Source organism: Excalfactoria chinensis, chromosome 8, assembly GCF_039878825.1.
Source record: "Excalfactoria chinensis isolate bCotChi1 chromosome 8, bCotChi1.hap2, whole genome shotgun sequence".
NCBI lineage: Eukaryota > Metazoa > Chordata > Aves > Galliformes > Phasianidae > Excalfactoria > Excalfactoria chinensis.
In genome coordinates, this window is record NC_092832.1 from 12,417,530 (window position 1) to 12,437,432 (window position 19,903).

At 39.4% G+C, this 19,903-nt stretch overlaps 1 protein-coding gene across 2 annotated transcripts in view; it reads right to left on the reverse strand.

Annotated features, from left to right (window-relative positions):
* PLPPR5 (phospholipid phosphatase related 5) overlaps positions 1-19,903 on the reverse strand; it is an 85,394-nt gene that overhangs the window by 41,097 nt on the left and 24,394 nt on the right. The window contains exons 2-3 of one of the 2 annotated variants that reach the window (XM_072343827.1): positions 17,110-17,184; positions 2,217-2,405 (exon numbers count right to left, since the gene is read on the reverse strand). In XM_072343827.1, coding sequence (XP_072199928.1) covers positions 2,217-2,405; positions 17,110-17,178 — 258 coding nt within the window. In that variant the 5' untranslated portion in view covers positions 17,179-17,184. Of the gene's footprint in view, positions 1-2,216; positions 2,614-17,109; positions 17,185-19,903 lie in introns of those variants that run through there. The other variant, XM_072343828.1, reaches the window with a different exon arrangement.

A 19,903-nucleotide genomic window follows, 5' to 3' on the forward strand; every position in this document is an offset into this window, starting at 1 on the left:
ACCTCCAGTGACCTATCTCAAAACTCCAGAAAAAAAACATCAATTCCACAAGCCAAGCTAACAGGAATTAATAAATAAGCATTATGCTAGAGTGCAGCTAGTTAGAAGCTTTGAAGTAACATAATACCATGTAAAACAATGCAACGGAAGAGGAAAATTTGGAAAACGGAAGTGAATTTTCCACAAATCATAGTATGTTTTCATTCATTCAAATCCATATTTTTCAAAGGTCTGTCTTAGTCCTTACAGACAGAAATATAAAAACAAATCATGCAACAAGTACACATTTCATTTATTAAAAACAAAAATAATAATACACAGAGCACCTATGTTCAAAACAGAAAGGAAAAGGAACAGAATGCAGTTCATCCTTGTGAAATCTTAACAAGAGAGTTTTACTACTGCTAAAAGCATACAGCAGCTTTGGGCAGAAATATCACCCTCACCACTGCTTTCAGTGAAAGACAATTTCCATCTCACGCATGACAGTGCAGGAGCTCTCCTATGGAAGAATTAAACCCAGGAGGACTGCCCAAGGAAAATCAAAACAGAATTGTGTTCATAGCCTGAAAGATTTTGTCTTTATTTAATAATGTTAATGATTAGATTTGGTGCTGCTGATGTCATCAGATTGACATTCCCAGAAGCTAAAGGCTCCATTTGGGTAAAGGGAAAAAAGGAAAATAAATAAATAAATAAATAAAAATGCAATGGTCACCTGCAATGTGACTTTCCACACTCCAAGTCACCAGTGCATCTTATTTGCCTGAGCCACTTAAGATAGGGAGAGGAAGAATCATTAAATCTCATTACATTCCATTATTAAGTGTCTACTGAGGCTAATTATAAGACTGGCAAACCAAAATGCCATGGTGATTTCTCTGATGTAACCATCTAACACGCAGGAAATGAATGGAAACCACCAATCCATTTTGCTGACACACATTAAAAAAAAAGTGAGCTGCCCGTGAACATCAGACAAAACCTTCACAATGTCTGGAGCCAAACAAGAAGTAATTAAAAGCAAATCAAACGTTACACATAACAGAAAAACAACACCAACAAAATAACCTTCAAAATCTCAACAACATTTCAGGGTTCAAAAGACCAAACAAACTGATAAACAGAATGGTCAACTAACTGATATTCAAACAAAGAACACCAAACCAAACAGCTGCACTGCATATTTTGCTACAGATTGTAGTTCACTCTCCAGAGAAAAAAGAACGAATCCACTGTACATGATTGCAGTCTGATATCTTAGTAAAACTGGACACAGCCATGTGATTTTGTTGGATGCTACCTCAGCACTCAACAGAATGCTGTCTGCAGTTACAGCAGCATCCACTTCATGAAGTTTTCTGTTCCTAGATTTTATACGCAGCCATTAAAGCTACCGCCTTAGAGGCCTCCTCTTCCTGAGAAGGTGTGTTGCTTTTTCTACTGACAACAGCACATTAAAACGAACTCTTTACAGGGAGTTCGTGTCCGTGTAACTGTGTGCACCCAGTGACACTGCATCTAATCCAGCCCTGATGGCTGCATACTCCCATCTCATGCCTTCCCAATCACGGATCTTTGAATGACATTGATGCCCTCGATCTCTGACAACACAAACAGTCCATGCAACAATTCCCTCTTAGTTGTTTCCCCCCCCCCCCCCCCCTTCCCCCCCAAAAAAAAAGAAAAAAAAGAAAAAAAAAAAAAAAAGAAAAACAGTGAAATAAACTTCTTTTTTGATGCATCCTTTTAACCTGACTGACAGGTTACACTACATTAGAGACACACAGGTTCAATTCGTATGCACATTGGTAGTTGTGACACATGGAGATGACTGAATCAAGCAAAAATGATTCTAATGCATTGACAGCACAGTTCATTTTCATGATAAATAAATACACTGTCAGAGGGTTTGGTTTTTAATTAGTACCAGGCAAAGTGTTCGTTGCAGTGGCCAACAACCAGATCTCCCCGCAGGTAGCCACCTGCCTGCACCTGACAAATGCTTCCAAAGAGAGAAACGAAACCACCAAAACCATATTAAAAAAAATAAAATAAAAAAAAAAAAGCCAGCTGAACAGGACTGCCAATACACCAATACACGATCCGGCTGTTATATAAATCGATGCTAAAAATAAACTTCCGAGGCGCGGGGCGGGCACGGCAGCTCCCTATTGCCGTGCCCCGGGTAGCCCCGCGGCAGTCCCCCCGCTTACCACCAGCACGGGCACGCCTGCGGTCAGCGAGTAGAGAAGCACCGGGGGCACGGCGCTGCTGTCCTCCGGGCCCGGGTACGGCTTGCGGTACGCGCCCTCGTAGCAGAAGAAGCCTTGCACGTTGACCGCGAAGGTGTCCGTATATTCGAAATAGTAAGCCAGCATCACGGTCCCTGCCATGATCACCATCTGGAAGTAAAGCATGCTGGTGAGCAGAGAGGGCACTCGCATGTACGGGGGCTCCGGCGGCCCCGCTCCCTGGCGGCATCCACCGCGGGCGGCGGCGGGGCGGGGTAGGGCAGGGCAGGCGGGGGCCCGGCCCGCCGCTTCGGTACCGGCTCCAGCGAGGTGCCGGCTCGAGCAGCGGGCGGGCGGGCGGAGCGAGGTGGCGAGGGGGTGGCTTCGCCCCGCCCCGGCCCGCCCCGCCCGGGGAGCACCCGCGGCGCTGGACCTCAGCCCTCCCGGGAGCGGAGGAGGCGACTCCAAAGCCCCGGCTGCCGCGACTGCGGGGCTGCGCTCGCCTCAGCCGTTTGCATGCGGGGCGGCTCGCCCGGAACGCAGCGTGACTGCCCCGGCCCCGCCCGGTAGCTATGGTTTCGGCGGTAAAAGCCTCAAACGGGCAATATATGCTCTTCCGAATACGGATAACTTCTAAAATAATTCATTTTGAAAGCTTTCATTTAGCAAAAAATGGGTTGCTGCCATAAGCCCAAGTAGCACTTCCAAATTAAACGTGAGCCTGTTTCAGGGCGAGAAGAAATCACACAGACTTAAACCTCAATGTGTTCCGCTTAAAAATACTTATCAGCACATCCAAATAATGAACAACTGTGCCCTGTGCTTGCATGGAATCACCCGTGTGCAGGCTCTGGTCCACCTGCTGAACACCAGCAGCCAAGAAGTTACTTCCAGACACCTCCATTCCTGCACCACACCATGCCTACCACTGGCAGCAGCCTGTAAGAGACTCCTTAGCATTAAAGATTGCACTTGGCCTACCGAATCACAGCTGTTAGAAATAACGAATTGCATTGGATAACTCTGCTTTTATAATGTGCAATCATTCTTCTTGCATTGCACTTTGGGTTTAACTGTTTGCTTTCTTCTCCCTGTTGAAGAGATTTGTTCATCTTCTTTGCTGTCAGTTTCCATGCATTTATTTTTGATTGGCCCTTGAAGAATGCACTTTCCAAGTCTGGATTCCACAACCAGTCTATTTTCATATTTTCTTAATGTACTCCCCAGAATAATAATTGCATTCACCAGTCTGCTCTGGATAGTTGCGTACCTTTGTGAATAATGCATAGTGAGACATGAGACATCTTGTGGTGAATTCTGCCTAGCACAGACTTCATTTTCCCATTACTTTAGTGCAGAGTCCAATATCTATTATCAAACACACAAAAATCTTAATTTCCCCCTGTAGGTTTCACACAGACATCCACATTGTGAATGTATAAAGCCCAGACCCAGAAGCATGACTACAGTGTGCTCAGCTCTTCAGCTGCAGCCAAGCAGATGGCCCAGAGGAACACCAGGAGTTCTTCATATGCAGCTGTGACTGTGGCACAGTATGCTGCTGCATGACAAAGTTCCAGTATCCAGCTAATAAAATACTTCCAAGTTTTGCTATTAGGAGCCTAATTCAGTGTTACAGATACACCATGGGTACTATAAAGAAAGAGAACAGAAAAAGTCCCACTTTACAAGCATTGTGAAGCTGCTGTCAAAAACCCTGAAGGATTTTGGAAAGAATCTCTACGGGTTACAAAGCCCAATCACCTTGTCAGCATAGCTCCAGGAAGAGGTTTCTTGGAGCCACTTCATCAGCTGTTAAATGTCCCAAAAGCTGGAGATTCCACAACCACATTTGACAAACCATGTCAGTGTCCAACCCCTGACAATATTTCCATTCATTAAACCAGAACATCCTGCATTCTGTCTCAGGCTCAAACCCTGCTCTGTGACTGGGAACTCAAAGACAAGAATCTGACTCCATCTCCTTCACACCCTTCCAGTCTAAGCTAAATTACTAACACTTCTGGCTGTACCTATATCCATATCCTCAGCACTCCACCTTTTCTGCTGTTACACAAATGACAGCAAGTAGATATTGACTGCCGTTAGATGAAACATATAAAAAAAACACAACTCCTTATTGTCATGCCTCTCAATTTCTTTAATAGTCTTTTTCCATGCTTCTCTTTGACTTTACAGTAGCAATGCTACTGAGGCTCTAAGGTCTGGCTTCCAGACATTTAAACATATGGCATGCAACAGGCATTATTATTGGCTAAATCTAGTGCTTTGTGCTTCAAATACTACAGATGAACTTGCCATTTGCTGATAGAACTGTAAACCAGAGAGCACAAAATTTAAGTCACAGATGAGATTTGAAGTTATCGATTGATTTAAAATCTTCACTGATAAAAGACTCTGATTACAATGAAAGAAATCAAAGAAACAAACCCCTTTAAGTGTTGCACAATCATCACAACATTTCCAATTGCACTACTAGTACGTTAGACCCTGAGAAAGATTTCTTGTTCCATTGTTGTCCTTTGTATATTTAATAACACATTGATTTGTTTGCGTATTTCCAAAGGATTGGTTCAGAGCACTCTGAAAGGCTTGGTTTCTTGCAGCTGATAAAGTGTGGCTTAGTTTCTATCTCACTTGCAAAGGAAAAATAATGATAATAATATTAAGAAAATCAATGTAATTGATGGTTGCTGGAGTACTTCCTATAAAAGTTGACTACTGAACTTTGTTGAATACAATCTGTTAAAAAATGAATTTTTAAAATACTTAAAAATGCATAGGCAAGTCCAAAATCCAAGCAACCCTGAGAGTATTTTGAAAGGCAGGAAGATAATAACAGCAACTATTTAATTTTAATAATCACAAACAAATTCCTATTGTTACAAACATACTTTAAAGCATGGCATGTGCATCACTGGCTTGCATTTGTAAAGATGCAGTTAGCTGATCAAGTGAAACCAGACTATAACACTATAACTTTTCACTATAACAAACACAATATTTATTGGTTGCCCAGTTAAATACGTAAGCATGTATTATATCAAACAAATAGAAGTGAAAGAACTCATTAGTCTCCAGTGGCTAACATAGGCAGCCAAATATATTCTGCAATTATAGTATTCCCTGCTGATTTATATCAGCAATATGCCAGTGACAGCAGAATGGCAGAAACAAAAGCCCAGAACCAATAAATTTGGTTTTAGAAGGGTATTAGTAAAATTGCCCATCAAAGGTTGACCTTTGATGACAGACTGGTTTCAAAACTAACTTTCTCAGGAATAGTTCCTCTGATCTTAGAGCAGAAGTTTCCCCTCAGAGTCTTCATAGATCCATCTTGTTATTTTCATTTGCTACTTAAAATTAAGTGAAATATCATCTCAAGAGACACAATGTAGAGCAGTACAGACAAAAAGAAACCTTAGCTCCAATGGTCTGTAATACTTTGAAATAACAACACCTCCCCACCCCCTATAACTGGGACATATTTCCAACTCAAAAACAAATTCAATAATCCTTCATGTGCATTATATCATCATTTGTTTTTTTTTTAAAAAATAAAAAAATAAAAAAAAATTCTAGCTATAAATCACTGCTATGGCAAAAGGCAGTAAAGATATACAGTCAATGCAACAAAGCTTTCCTAACAGAAAGACTTGATATCAAATCATCCAACTGTTTTTACTTTTCTCTCTCATGCTTAGTCAGAGTGATAGCAAACCCATGGAAGTTTCCCTGTTACATCTTCACATCACGTTGAACCAGCCTGTTCAGAAGGGAAAACTGCATCTATGTTGATGACACAACAGCAATGAAGAGAAGGAACAAACTGAATTGTTAGAGACCTCCTGGCTTATCAAGGCAATTTGGCAAATAGGAGAGAGACTTGCATAAGAACTTATCCACAAACTAACGTAGGAAGCAAAGGGTATCTGTGATACAGTAACAGTTTTCGGAAACTTCATTCAGTGGTTCTTAAAATCCTAAGGGCTGGGGCATTGACCAGGTTGGATGCCACCCTCAACAGCCTGGTCTAGTGGCTGATAATCCTCTCTACAGCAGAGAGGCTGGAACTAGATGACCTTTAGGGTCTCTTCCAACTAAACACCATTCTACACCTCTGTGATACTACCAAAATTATGGTCATAGCAGCATCATAATGCAAGAGAAAAATAATTTTCTAGCAAGTGGAACACAGCTGAGAATCAGAAGTGGAATCTAATTCCAAAAACACCCGCAATATGATTCAGACAAATTAGGCATCTAACGAAAGCTTTTCATATGGTCTTAGCATGGCGTTCACACAGAGACAGCTCTAGCTGGTGACTAAGCTCTACTACATTAGGGCAGAATGAATCATTCTCTCAAAGTGCCATTCATCCCATCCTGAGACATACCAAAATGCCTGATGATACCACTTAAAACAATAAAACGAGCTTTGATGACTAGCTTAGACTATCACCCATCTTTTAAAGTGCTGCAGTGAGACATGATCGATTTTACTCCTAACATTCACCTGCACATCACTAAATTAGTTCCAAAATAGAAATTATACTTCTGAATCACACAGGGAAGGGGGAAAAAAAGTAAAATCAGTAGTAGCATAAGCATTAATACTACACTTGTCTTTCAGCGTTATGTAGAGCTAGACCCTGTTTCCTCAAAAGGCAAAATTTTGCCCCAGTAATCTTAGGCACCTCATACAGTGCAGTACAAGTACATGAGAGAATGAACAGATGGAGATGAAACAAATGAGGAGGAGGACAACTCAACAATGAAATGATTCAGTTGGATGTAATGAGTAGTAGCCACAGCACAGTAGCCTAGTCAGTGTTTACATCAATAAGATAATTAATCTTCATAAAACTGCTTGCTATCTTCAAATTAAGGAAAAGTATTGTTACAAGTTCTTCATAGGCTAGAACAGAACATTTGGGATGCCAGAGGCACATTACGTACAGCCAGCCTGTACATCTTGAGAACTAGAGCCTGCATTAGCACTTCTACTACCATGCTGTCAAAATAATTTAAAAAAATAAAACTGTAACAAAATAAAACCAACCCAAACCAGAACATGCTTTTGTCAATGCAAAAAACCAAAACACTGAAATCTGAATACTCCTAGAAAGATTATTGAATCCAACCTAAGATAAACTCAGGAAAAAGGCTTCTACTCACAAAATTGTTACCACAACTATGAAGTTATGATTGTTTCTAAACACTTTTTCAGTAACCGCAGTATTACACAAACTGTCTGCAAACCTGTTAATCTTTAGAACAATTGGTTCAATAAAAATAATATAAATTAGGAATAAACGTCCTCATCTCATTCACACAGAACGTCATCTTTTTTTAACAACTCTCTCATGATGGAACCTCCCATTCAAATGCAACCAGTGATACTTTGAACTATTGATGCAGCAGATTATGGAATCAGTAGCTGACATAAGCAGAGCATGCAGTTACTCATGGTGCAGTAAGCAAGTGGAAAGAAGTCACATGGACCTACCCTATGCAGTGTACTGTATGCATCTGCACAGCTAGAATTTATACATAATTCAAAATTAGTTCAGACATTTGCACAATGCCTGAAGGTTTTACAGACCAATTCAAAAAATTCCCTCTAGATATTACTGAATTAATTTCACTTGTTTGAATACGGCAGTCTTGCCATGCTACAGTTTGTCTTCTCTTGTACATTTTTTTTACTCTAAGTAGTGAGGCCAATTAGTACAATTTATCAGTTAAATATTCTGCATATCCACATTATAGGGATGTGCTTAAAGCAAATGTTTACCCATTCATCACAGTTCTGCATTGCAGGAAACTTTTGTCAGTCCAAAAGCACATGAACATGAAGGCAACAATTCCTTAAAACCTTTTTGTGGTTATGCTCACACCCATTCTTCAGCCTCCTGTAGTATAGTAGCATGCAGTGCTTTTAAGCATCCAATAAACACACTTCTCAAGAGATGCGTGAGCAACAGACCAAGTTCCTAGAAAGATGTTAGCACTTCTGGATTAACTAAAGGAGATCTGGTTCAGCTGCAGGAAAATTCACGTGAAATATTATCCTCTGTGTGCTTATAAGATTAATGTCTTATAGCTTGGACTCCACCCGGATAAATCCAACCTCTGACTTTTAAATTCCACTCTTAAATAGCATTCAGAAATGCATAAAATAGGTTTGACTGTCACACTGGCAAGTCAGTACACAAGTGTGAGTTTGTCCCTCTGCAACTGAGGATTCATCAGTTCAGAGGCAGATGCATAGTAAAACTTGCACGGATATCACACATCATAAGCAGGCTTGGCCCTCAGCAATAGTAACATGAACAGGTAAATTATAAAGGACTCCAACGACACTTTCAAGTACAAACCTGTACATAAGATTAAATCAACACACTTGCTAACTCTCTCTCAAAAGGAAAAGACAAACAGACTAATATAATAAATTATGCACTATAATCACTGCATACTTCCAGATCTCGTTATCATTAAGTGTATGCAGCTCATCCTGGCAGGCATCCAATACGCTCTCCATAGTAGTTTCTGCTGGGTAAGCTTGCAAGCAGTTCTGTGGTAGAACCACTTATGTTCTTACAAATTATACTAGACATTTCTCATTAGCTTTACACCTGAAATCACATCCCCCAAGTTCCATTCCTTCATAAAATTAAAAGCATATGAAAAGCACAGAAAGAGGAATTTCAGGATACCTGAACTATGCTTCAGTGGAGGAAAAAAAAAGAAAAAGCCCACAAAATTCATCAAACAGAATTAAATACAAAATTCTCTGCTACCAGATATCTGTTCAATCCAGCTAGTAATAGAGATGATGATTTTCTTAAATTGTTCTGAAACTTTAAAATATTAAAAATATTTGAAGACCAATTCATAATACTCATTGCTCAGGACACAGTTCATTTATCCCTTATATAGCCCTCACCACCCATGGTCCTGAGAGCTACAAGAAACAAAGGTATTGCATGTTTCCATTCAATACTAAGACACTCACATTACATTCATGTTTTCACAAAAATCCCTGCTCTAAAAAAAATACCCCTTCCTTTATAGCTTGCTCTTGAGCATACAGAAAAGGCTGAAAACTCAGGGAAGAGGAAAACTTGAAATAGCATGACAAATACAGCTTCAAAGGCACAGAACATTCATACAACCCCATGCTACTGCCTGGGGTGCCACCATCAGCATGCCAAAGATACTATTTCCCACAGCAGTTTTTCACCAAGCCACTGTTCGTGCCCACTGCAGGACAGACACCTCAATACATCAGGGAGCTCCTCCTGCACTGCAGAATGTAACTTACACAATATCCCTTTGGGAACCTAATGTTGATATAAGCCCCACTCTGAACAAGCGGGTGGGTTACATGACCTCTAGGAAACCCCCAAGATCTATTTTTTGTATGATTCTCTGATTGCAAATTTACTACAACCTACAAATTTGTAATCTTTAGCCTTAACAACTACAATCCACTCTAATGGTGATTCATTGCAATTACTGTAATTCATTTGATTATTATGTTTCAAATCTAAAAATAAAAGCATTTTTCCTCTAACTTGGTGTCATGGCATTATGATTGTTTTTTATTGGTATTCCACATATCCCTGCACATACTAAAAATATCTTCAAAATAAAGGAATGTTCCTGTCCAACAGGCAGAAAACTCCTGGCTCCCTCCCTTCTTCTGGCTAGAAGGAGAATTAAACAGAAGTACATTCACTCGATGCTAAGAATTTTCTTCTTCCTGTATTTCTCGTGGTCAAGGTTGGAAAAGACATTGCATCAGAGAAAAGAGCATCTGGAAGAATCTGGAAATCTCTCCAGACTTTGATAATTCTGGAGAAATTAATTCATGGATTAATTTCTCCTAAGATTACCTCCCCTTGGATACTGCTCTTTTTAGCATCCCTTATTTCTGCCTTCTTGTGCTTTGATCTGCTTCTTCTAAGTAAGAGGCATTAAAAGAAGCAGGAGAGATTGCACCCACTTTATCGACTACTCCAATTGTTTTCATTACCAGCAGGTGAGGACTAATACAGAAGGGGAGCTGGCTCATTTCTGCACTGTCTAGGGTGACTAACACAAGCCTCACATGAAGGACATTTACTTGCATCTGGTTCTCAGTTACACAAGTACTTAACAACATAAACAATATCTGCAGTGAAGTTGCTTAGTAGGGTGTTACTTGTTTATTACAGCCAAGCTCAGAAATTGCTTGAGAATGAACAACATTTACTGATTTACTGTGTTTTATCCGTTTCAAAGAAACAGTAGTTTTCCAATGCTTGACTTGTCAGTAGAAGATATTTAAAAGTTTCATTAGCTCAATTAGTGCTTTTCATCAGCATTACTTCTTTCTCCTACACTTGCATTGCTCCCAGTGAATGACGGGTGTTGAAATGCCCTTCTTTGAATGTTTACCATCCTGTTAGATATGGCTGAAAGTTTAATCTTTTAGGGCACTTTCAAATAAAACGTGTTGCTTTTCTTGAAAAGAAAATACTACGCAAATAGCTGAAGCTTCCCTGCAGACTATTTCTAACAGTGGACTGCTGCTGCCTAGTGATATGGAACCAATGCATAGTGTGGTATGCACATATTTCACTGAAAAATGTTACTAAAGTGAACTATAGAAATTAGCAATTTAAAGGAAGTTGAGCAAGAATGACTCACAATTTCTACTCAAAAGCAATTTAAACAAACTACAGTAAATACAGTCTGATAAATATTTGCCAGTAACATATAAGTTAGCTCTGAGCAGGAAACTTCAGTTTCTACAAAAGGAAGAGACTCTTGTTAGAATGGAGGGTGAACATTCTAGAGAGGCATTTCCCTGCAAGCTCTTCATTAAACAAGCCGTATATAAAATTCAGCAAAGTTTTTAAAAATGAAAAAACTTTTGTTTCTTAGGTTTTGGAAGGGGACTATAAGATGTAGTCAGTCATGACTCTGTAGTGTTCTGAAAAATTCTAGGACAAAGACTGCCTGAGCAATTCACTTACTCCTTCCTTCAAAACTCAGGCATTCCCCCAGCATCACTTTGAAGAACTACCAGTAACTGAAGGATCAGGTTTCCACAAAGCAGCATAAGTCACTGAAAGCCGCTATATTTTGTAAGTGGGGTTTTCAGCTTTTTTTTTTTTTCTTTTTATTAAACTTTCTTCTTCCTATTAAGTCTGTGTAATTTCAATGCTATCAAAGTTTCTGTATACTTAATCCTGTTCAGATAGTTCACATCTGTGTATGGTACTCAAAGCTCTGCATTGCTTTGTAACAGTTTTCATTTCCTTAAAACATCAAAAAATGTGGTTTTTTATTACTATCAATGGGGTAGAGCTGCTAACAGAATTTTGGTGCTTCACGCAATTCCCTTCAGTATCTACATTTTGCATCCCAGTGGCTACGCAGAGCATTAAGAGCTAAATCTTGGAGAAGAGAGCAAAAATATATAACAGTACTATTAGAACCAAATCTGCATGTCACTTTAATATTGCAGTTCCTCATTTATGTGCAGTTTTATTTCACACTGAAATATGTTATCAGACATCATGCTCCATGTGAGAAAAGGATTACAAATCTTTGAATGGAAATAAATAAATAAACACCAACAAATACACTCACAGTCAGAAATGACACTATGACCTTGATTGTCTAAATGTGGACTTAAATATACATATTTAGTGAAATATGTTAAGAATCCCTCAGAGAAAAAACCCAAACAATTTAAAGAGAAGACATATTTTGTGGGCTAAAAAGTAAAGATGCTTGACAAGTGGTGACTCCAAAGCCCGTACTTTGACAGAAAATGTGAAATGCTTTTTACTTCTTTCCTTTGTTGGCATTTCAACATCATCACAGATTCATACAGCTGCAGTTTACCTATTCATATGCAGCTACCTTCTGCATTTTCCGCTAAGTACTTTACTGGCTGTAATTTTTAAGACCATTGACAAGCTACTTAGGTATTGGAAGCCTAGGGGGAGAAGGGGGAAGAGAAGCTGGTAGACTGTGAAAATTACACAAGAGAGAGATGATACATAATGCTCTTCTTAGGCAGAAAATAAATCTTTAGAACCCAAAGGGTAAAGGAGAAACTAAGATTGACCTCCTACTGTTGAATCAGCTGTAAATTGTCTGAGTCATCTTTAATCTCAGCTATGAGAAAGCTCAAAGTTCAATGGGGAATAAATTGCATAAAGAGCCCTGCAGAGTGCATAACCAAGACAAAGAGAAATGTCAGCCAGGATCTCTTGAGAAGCATTAAAAAAAAAAAAAAAAAAAAAAAACCCAAACACTGCTGTATTGCCACTTCCGCAATAAAAACTGAAAAGAGTCAAAGCCACAAAACCTATCAGCATAGCTGAGCACAGTTCAGAGCTCCACACTAGGAAGGTGAAAGTCCATTATGCAATAAGGTAAGTTTTTCACAAAATTTAGAGGGGTAGTTTATGAATGCAACTCTGCTACCTGAAGTACAAAAGTCAATAACAGTCTCAGATATGCATAACTTAAAGGATCCACCTACTGCCAGAGTTAGAGACATTTTTAACCAAAATTACCTTTTCTGAATACAGGGGTATTTCTATAGGTGAATACAGGATGACTGAATTACATCTCTTAAAATCTCAGTAAGTATATCTATAAGCATAACTGGAGGTAGAAAAAGAAAACAAACCAAAATATAATACTACTTGTTTAAATAGGATCACTTAACGTTTTACATAGAAGAATACCTAAACCTAAAATCACAGAGGTTTACAAGAACAACAAAAGTTTGCATCTGCTGATACTAAATCATTTTAAGAAGGAAAAAGAAAAAATACTGCTTTCAAAGGAAAATTGAAAAGAAAACTCTTGGACAGTAACTGGACTTAATCTACATTTATAGTCAGTCATCAGTTGGTACTGCTGGAGAAACTAACTTTTGATATTGCAAGGATTTGAGCAGATTAATCTCAAAATCTAATGTTTTTTTTAAATGGGAGAATTGCTAGGAAGAAAAAAATTATGAAGCAACATGTCATAGGAATTCAACATCTGATAGTAAAAAAAACAAGGATGTGAGATTGCATAAATAACACCTTGAACTAGCAGAAGCTCTTGATAATAACAGGAAATAACAGATGTTTACACAACTCAGGTTCTGCCATACAAATTCATCTTTTGAGCTTTCAAAGTCTTATATTTTTTTCTTCCAGCTTAGGTAGTTGAGATTCCATATTCCATCCACAAGGATCAGCCAATAAAAGCAGGGTTCATCTCTTTGAATAGAGCTAATGAAGGTATCTGGAAAAGATGACAGAATACCCAGGTGCACCTTCTCAATAAATTTGTGAGTTGAAGAGGACAGATGTTTTCTGAACGGTTTACAGCAGTAGCTTACGAGACTGCACTGCAGAGAAAAGCTAACATTTTGAAGGCTGTAGAGCTTAATATCACCAGAAGAATGAAGCCTGTTGGACTGTTTTTTCAAACTACTGGAAGTTTCTGCACATCTTACCTAATTAGATGATTTTTCTCATCAGGTTATTAGTAAGTTAGGGGGAAAAAATCTGCTATGAAGTAAGCACTGCTAGAAGGACCAAGTGAATAGAAACTAGCTCTAACAAGTACATTATCATCCGTTGAAATGCCATTGCTTAGCAGAGTTGAGCCAATGATTGAGAGCAAGCTCAAAGTGTAAAAAACCTTATTCTACTTTATTGCAAGAGAAAACACTACACTAGGCATTCCTCTAATGTTAATCACTCTGATCACCATCTTTTCTTTTACTCCTAACCTGCAAGCTGTTCGTGAAAAAGTTCTGTTTCTCTGCAAAGAGTAAAATAGAACCTGACTAACATGTAATGTTAATATTCCCTGCTGTTGCTTCCAACCATTACTTGCAAGTCTTCTAGGGCTGAGGTACTGACCTTCACATATAGTTCAGCCAGGGCTTGGCCAGGCAGAGAGGTGAGCAGAGGCAGAACTGTGCAGAGCAGGCAGCTGAAGTTAACTCCCTGTCACTGCCAGGGAGCTCAGGGGAGTGTGCTGCCTAGACACGAGAAGCACATAGAGCAACAGCACCTCAGACGTTTCAGTGAAAAGCAAGATAGAATTTGCATACAGTCTCATGTTATTTTTGGTATACCCTTTACACCTGCTCAAAAACCTAAGAAATAAAGGCTAACATCTTTCCAGGAAAAATAATTTTTCCTTTGTCCCACACAAAATAAATACTTGAAATACAGGCTGGGAAGCTGCACGCAGACAGCTTAGCTCTTAATGCATCCCTGCAAACAGTCTCCCTGACAGACAGCCCAGTCTTATAAACAGTGAAGACATCAGGTCTCCACAGGGAGACAATCACCACCAAAGGACAGTCACCACCACTGGCATCTGGTGGTTGCTGTTCCGTTTTATAAGCAAAGAGTATTTGGTTGCATGGTTGTGGATTCTTGACTTCTCACCCAACACTTTGTTTTGCCCTCCAGCTACCACCTAAGCATAAGTACAATTGCTGTTTTACTATGTTTTTGATGCACGTGGGTTGGCTAACTTCTGCTACAGAAATAAGGAACATACAGTGAGACTTATAAAGAAAAGCCAAGACATCTCACAGACCTTGCTTCTCGTCACCCAAATGCCTTGACTTAGGTACTCAAATACTACATTCCTCACTTATCTGGATACTTTAAAAAAGAACTGTAGTTGATAGACATCTGGAGCACCTTTTCTATCCTGGGTAGCCAAGCTAATAAATGACTATAAATACTGCTACTACATACCTCTTCTCTTCTATCTGCATATCATATCAGATGTAGGCATAGAACTGTATTTCAGATTCTACAACTGATGAGGCAGAACATAAATAAGGCTGAGCGCTCCATCCAACATTCAAGAACAGAAATAATGTCACCTTGATCTCCATTTATAGATATAGTTGTTTTGTACTGTCTCCCAAGTGACTTCCATGATATAAACCTGCGTAACAGTACCACAACATCAGGTTTTTGGATCTTTTAATGCAGTTAAATTTGATATAGAAATCATCCACTCTGATGCTGTCTCAGCATGACATAGTAAAGGCAAAAAAAGCCAGTGGATCCACAATGATTTGTGTCACAATGGATCACAAACATTACTTGAAAAGAGTGAATATGAATTGTCAAGTTACAAAGTTAGCTGAAGTGATGTGACAGAAATAATACCAGGCAATGAAGCAATTCCCTACCCACCTGGAAGCAACTTCTACTTCCAAAATGTGCTGTTAAAAAAAAAAAAAAAAAAAAAAAAAAAAAAAAAAAGAAAGAAAGAAAGAAAGAAATCCATACAACATTTCATGAGTGTAACCTAAGTCATAGTGTCTATGCCTCTTGCTTTTCCTTGGCATGTTGCTATACTTCAATTTTTGATATCACCCTTTTTCTGATTATTAGATGTTTCTAAATGTATTACAGAAGGATCAGGGCATCCCACAGTAGCCAATTCTGGCTTCCCAGTACTAATTTTACATGTCTTGCCACCCTCTTCCTTACCTCATATCACAGACCTTGTGTGACTACAGAATAATGCACTCACATTTAAATGCTTCAGATTCCCCACTGGGGCTGAGGGGCTATACCTGCCATCATCACATAGATATGTGCAAGCAGTGTGCTCCTGGCCACACTCACAGCTATGGCTGTGCAGCGTCCTTATCCACACCTTTGCTGGATCTAACCCTGTCTAAGCTAGCTTTAGCACAGTTAGGTTAACAGTCAGCATTCAGCCATGGGAGCCATTAAAAAACCCCACATGTGGCAAGTTCTGCTAAATTCTCAGTGGGGCTGAGTGATCCATCCTGAAGTGGCTCAAAGAGAGCCTAACAGACCTATGCCATACTGTATCGTCAGCTCCACTGAAGGGCAGGTGTAATTGGGGTTGTGTCTGCTTTAAGCATGCCCTAAAAGATCAGAGTTAAAAAGATTTTTTTAATAGTATCTTAATTAATTATATTGAGAATAGTCTCAAAAATAAAATGAAGATTAAAGTGTTTTAAATGGAGCTCAATACTCAATATACATTATTCCAAAATGTCTCTGTTACACTGCAAAACAATGGAAAGCACAGTAGTGACAACAGAGTAGCAAAGTCCTAAGCAGCAGCAAGAGAGGATTTCCTCAAAGGAAACAGCTGTAGGCACAGAAACAAAGAAGCTGCTTACCTTCAGAAGGCCTCATGTACACAGGGATCTCGAGCAGAATGCCCTTACCTCCACTGCCAGCCCTTAAATGACATCTGGAAAGGAGTGGATCCTGGCTCCAGCCCTTCTGGTCACTCAGGGATATCATATGAACCTGAGCTCCCCTGGGTTGACTCTGCCTTCCCACCAGGTGCTCAATCACTACTTCAAGTTATGACCTAGCATTTTTGTCACAGTCTCCCATTCTCTACAGACTGAAAGACTTTGAACAACCACTATAACATTATGTTGTACTGCTCCTCATCTTTAAGAGTGACAAATGAAACATCTTGAAGCACTATTAGCAAGTCCTTTCCACCAATATCCATTCCAGCTCAGAGTTACTTCACTGTTGGATTCTGGAACTTCAGAGCATTAAATCCACATAAAATTAAATTGCAGTTAGAGACCCCTGTTCACACAGCCTCTCATGAAAGCACAGTGAAACAGTTACAAGGACTAAAATTTTATTCTTAACTGCAAAAAAAGAGACTGTCAACTAACAGATTACCCTCCATATTGAAATGAACACAAATACATTGATAAATATAAATTAGTTGCTGCTAACAGCATTTCCTTCAAAAATGTACCCCAGACACTTAGCAATTTATGTACAGTTTGTCTTACCTCAAGTAGTGTGAAGAATGGTAATGCAATGTGGTTTCTCTGAGATGGATGCCTGCTGTTTGTAATCATGTTCACCTGTGAAGAGAACAAAACTATATTACATCAACCTGTAAGAGGCCAGCACTGCTGAGAACAGTGTGCCCACAATAAACCTATAATAAGCCCAAATAAAACATAAACATATCAAAATAAGAAATGTCGAGAAATACAGCAGAGTAAAGGACTGCACATGTTGTTCTTTTTTTTTCCTGGTATGAGGGAGCTTCAATTTAACTTAGATTTGACTATCGTATTAAACTGATTCCAGCCATTTTTCTCCTAAATAAGAGTACCTATGCAACAACTTGCACATAAAAGTTATTTTATTCACATCCTTACTTATTTCAACCTCTTCTATTTCCAAACAAATCCTTTCTCTCTTTTCAGCAGAATTTTTCTATGTTTCATTGACTTCAAAGAAATTTAAGTGTGCTCTTAAAGTTCACATTACAGGGCTTCATTGAAGGTCATTAACTGAGTGAAGGCTTAAAAGTTTTCAATCTACCAGGCTTCTACAGAAGCATGGGAACACAGGACTACAGTGAATTACCAAGCTGTGAACTCATGTCTTGCAATCGCAATACAGTAGATTTCTGGTTCTGAAGGATCCACAGACTACTCTTAATATCACAAATACAAAACATTTCATAGTTCCTTAAAAAATAAATCTGTTGTCAAAGGCAGAAATAAAAATAAATAAATAAATAAAGCTATGACTGCCTAGAAGAAAATCCTGCAGCGCTATTCTCTGCTGCAGAAAAAGATGAGCAGAAGCCACATATCATAAATCTGATACTCCTGGAGCCTGCCCATGAGTCCAGTAGTAAACTAACTGAAAATCTATAGAGGAGTTAGTATCTTTGAGAAGTAAAAACATGCTATTAAGTGCTGGGCAGTCCCTTGAGATCTCTCTCTTTCTTATAATAAATGAATAAAATAATTGCTTTGATTAGAACTGGTCTTTTGAAAATTAAATAAAAAGAAATTCTCTCTCTTCCTAAAAATACAAAAAGAATCATTTAGCTTCATTTTGTTTGTTTTTCTCAGCTGTTACCCATTACTGCTCATTCCCATCTCATCACTCTTTTCTATGATCTCTCCTTCCTGTCTCCCTGTGTTTCTCTTCCAGTTTCATTTCTCTTAAAATTTTCCTTATTCTTCCTCCCTCACACAGCGCATCCACCTCCCTGCTTCCTCATTTCTCCTTTCTGTGCCCCTCCCAGATTCCTCTTTGATTCTCCTTCCTCTGGTGTGTCAGTCAGCAGCAGCCAACTCTTTTTTAACTTCTGCCTTTGAACTTCCCTCATCCTGCACTGCACCTGCACATGTGTATTTCATACAGTGCTCAGGGCTGAATCATGTGGGCTGATGCCTCCAAGCCATGCTGGAAAAACACACACGGCTGCAGTGTGCTGAGCAGCTCAGATGCCCACTCCTCTCACAGATGTGGCTGGGGAGCATGACACTAGGCTTCCATCCCATCTGTCAGTAAAATGTGGAGACAGAGATACTGTACTGCTCAGTGAGAGTTGTGCTTGCATCAGCTGGGGTCTCCCTGAGAGCTATTAACTTATCAGTTGGGACCCTGTCATTCCAGACATTTTTAGCTCTGTCTTTGGTGCTAGCACAGCAGTAGCTTTCTTTATTCAATTTGTGTTTACTCAAAGCAACAAAAAAGAAAATGCTTCATAAGCAAGCAGTATGGCATATCTTCTTGAAATCTCTCAGACTATTAAAGGCTGAACTTACTTATTAAGCAAATTGAAGACGATGGCTCTGCTGTTAATCAATTTATTTGTATGTATCCAAACTCCGTGGTCATATTTCACTGGATTCAAATCTTCACTTGCTGAGTCTTGGGGACTCACTGACACTCACTTATGTGGTTATATAATATAAGCATTAATACTGCATATGAAGATGTGCATGCACAGCTATGCACATTGGGACTATAGACTCAGCTCATTAAAGAGATACCAACATAGCAGTTATTATTTATTGAGTGTTTGATAGTGCACTGAAGAAATGAGAACAAGCTCCAGGCATTAAGGACCAATAGGTGGCTGCTTTACAGCTATTACCTCAGGAATAAGAATAACCAAAGACTTCTCTTCAACACATCATCAAAGGAGAGACACACTTTTGCTCACGTCACTTGAGTACGGAGGCTGAGTGTTAGCCAATGGCTAAAGCTCCCAATGCATCAAAACAGGGATGAACTGTAGACCCTGTGGTTTACCCCAAGGCTTCCTTTTCTGTAACATGGAGGCAGACACTTGCTGGAGCCTGGAACACATGCATACCATATATGAAATTGCCTTTCCACAATTTGTTGCTATAAGTTTGGAGGAAGATGAGTAAGCCCAAATGAGGCATCAAAAAGCCACCTGTGAGAAGAAATGCTACAAGCATCCCTATAAATAGATCTCAGTAAAGTGCTCCTTCTGTTTTAGTAATAGCAAGTCTTTTCTTGTAACTAGTTACTAGGCAGCCTATGAAACAATTACTCTGGCAGTAACCCACTGTATGCATTAGCATGCCTGCCTCCAGCTGCTGTTCTGGGGATATGCCTACCCACAGCCTACAGGATCAGTCCTCAGACAAGCCTGACCTTGTCATGTGTCATCACCAGTCTGCCTCACTGCTAGATGAGGGATTCATACTCATATCTGTGTTCTCTCTCCCTTTTTTGGAAAAAAAAAATATTGTAGGCACAAGCTTTCAGGAGGAGTTCAGGACAGTAGAGTTCAGCTGA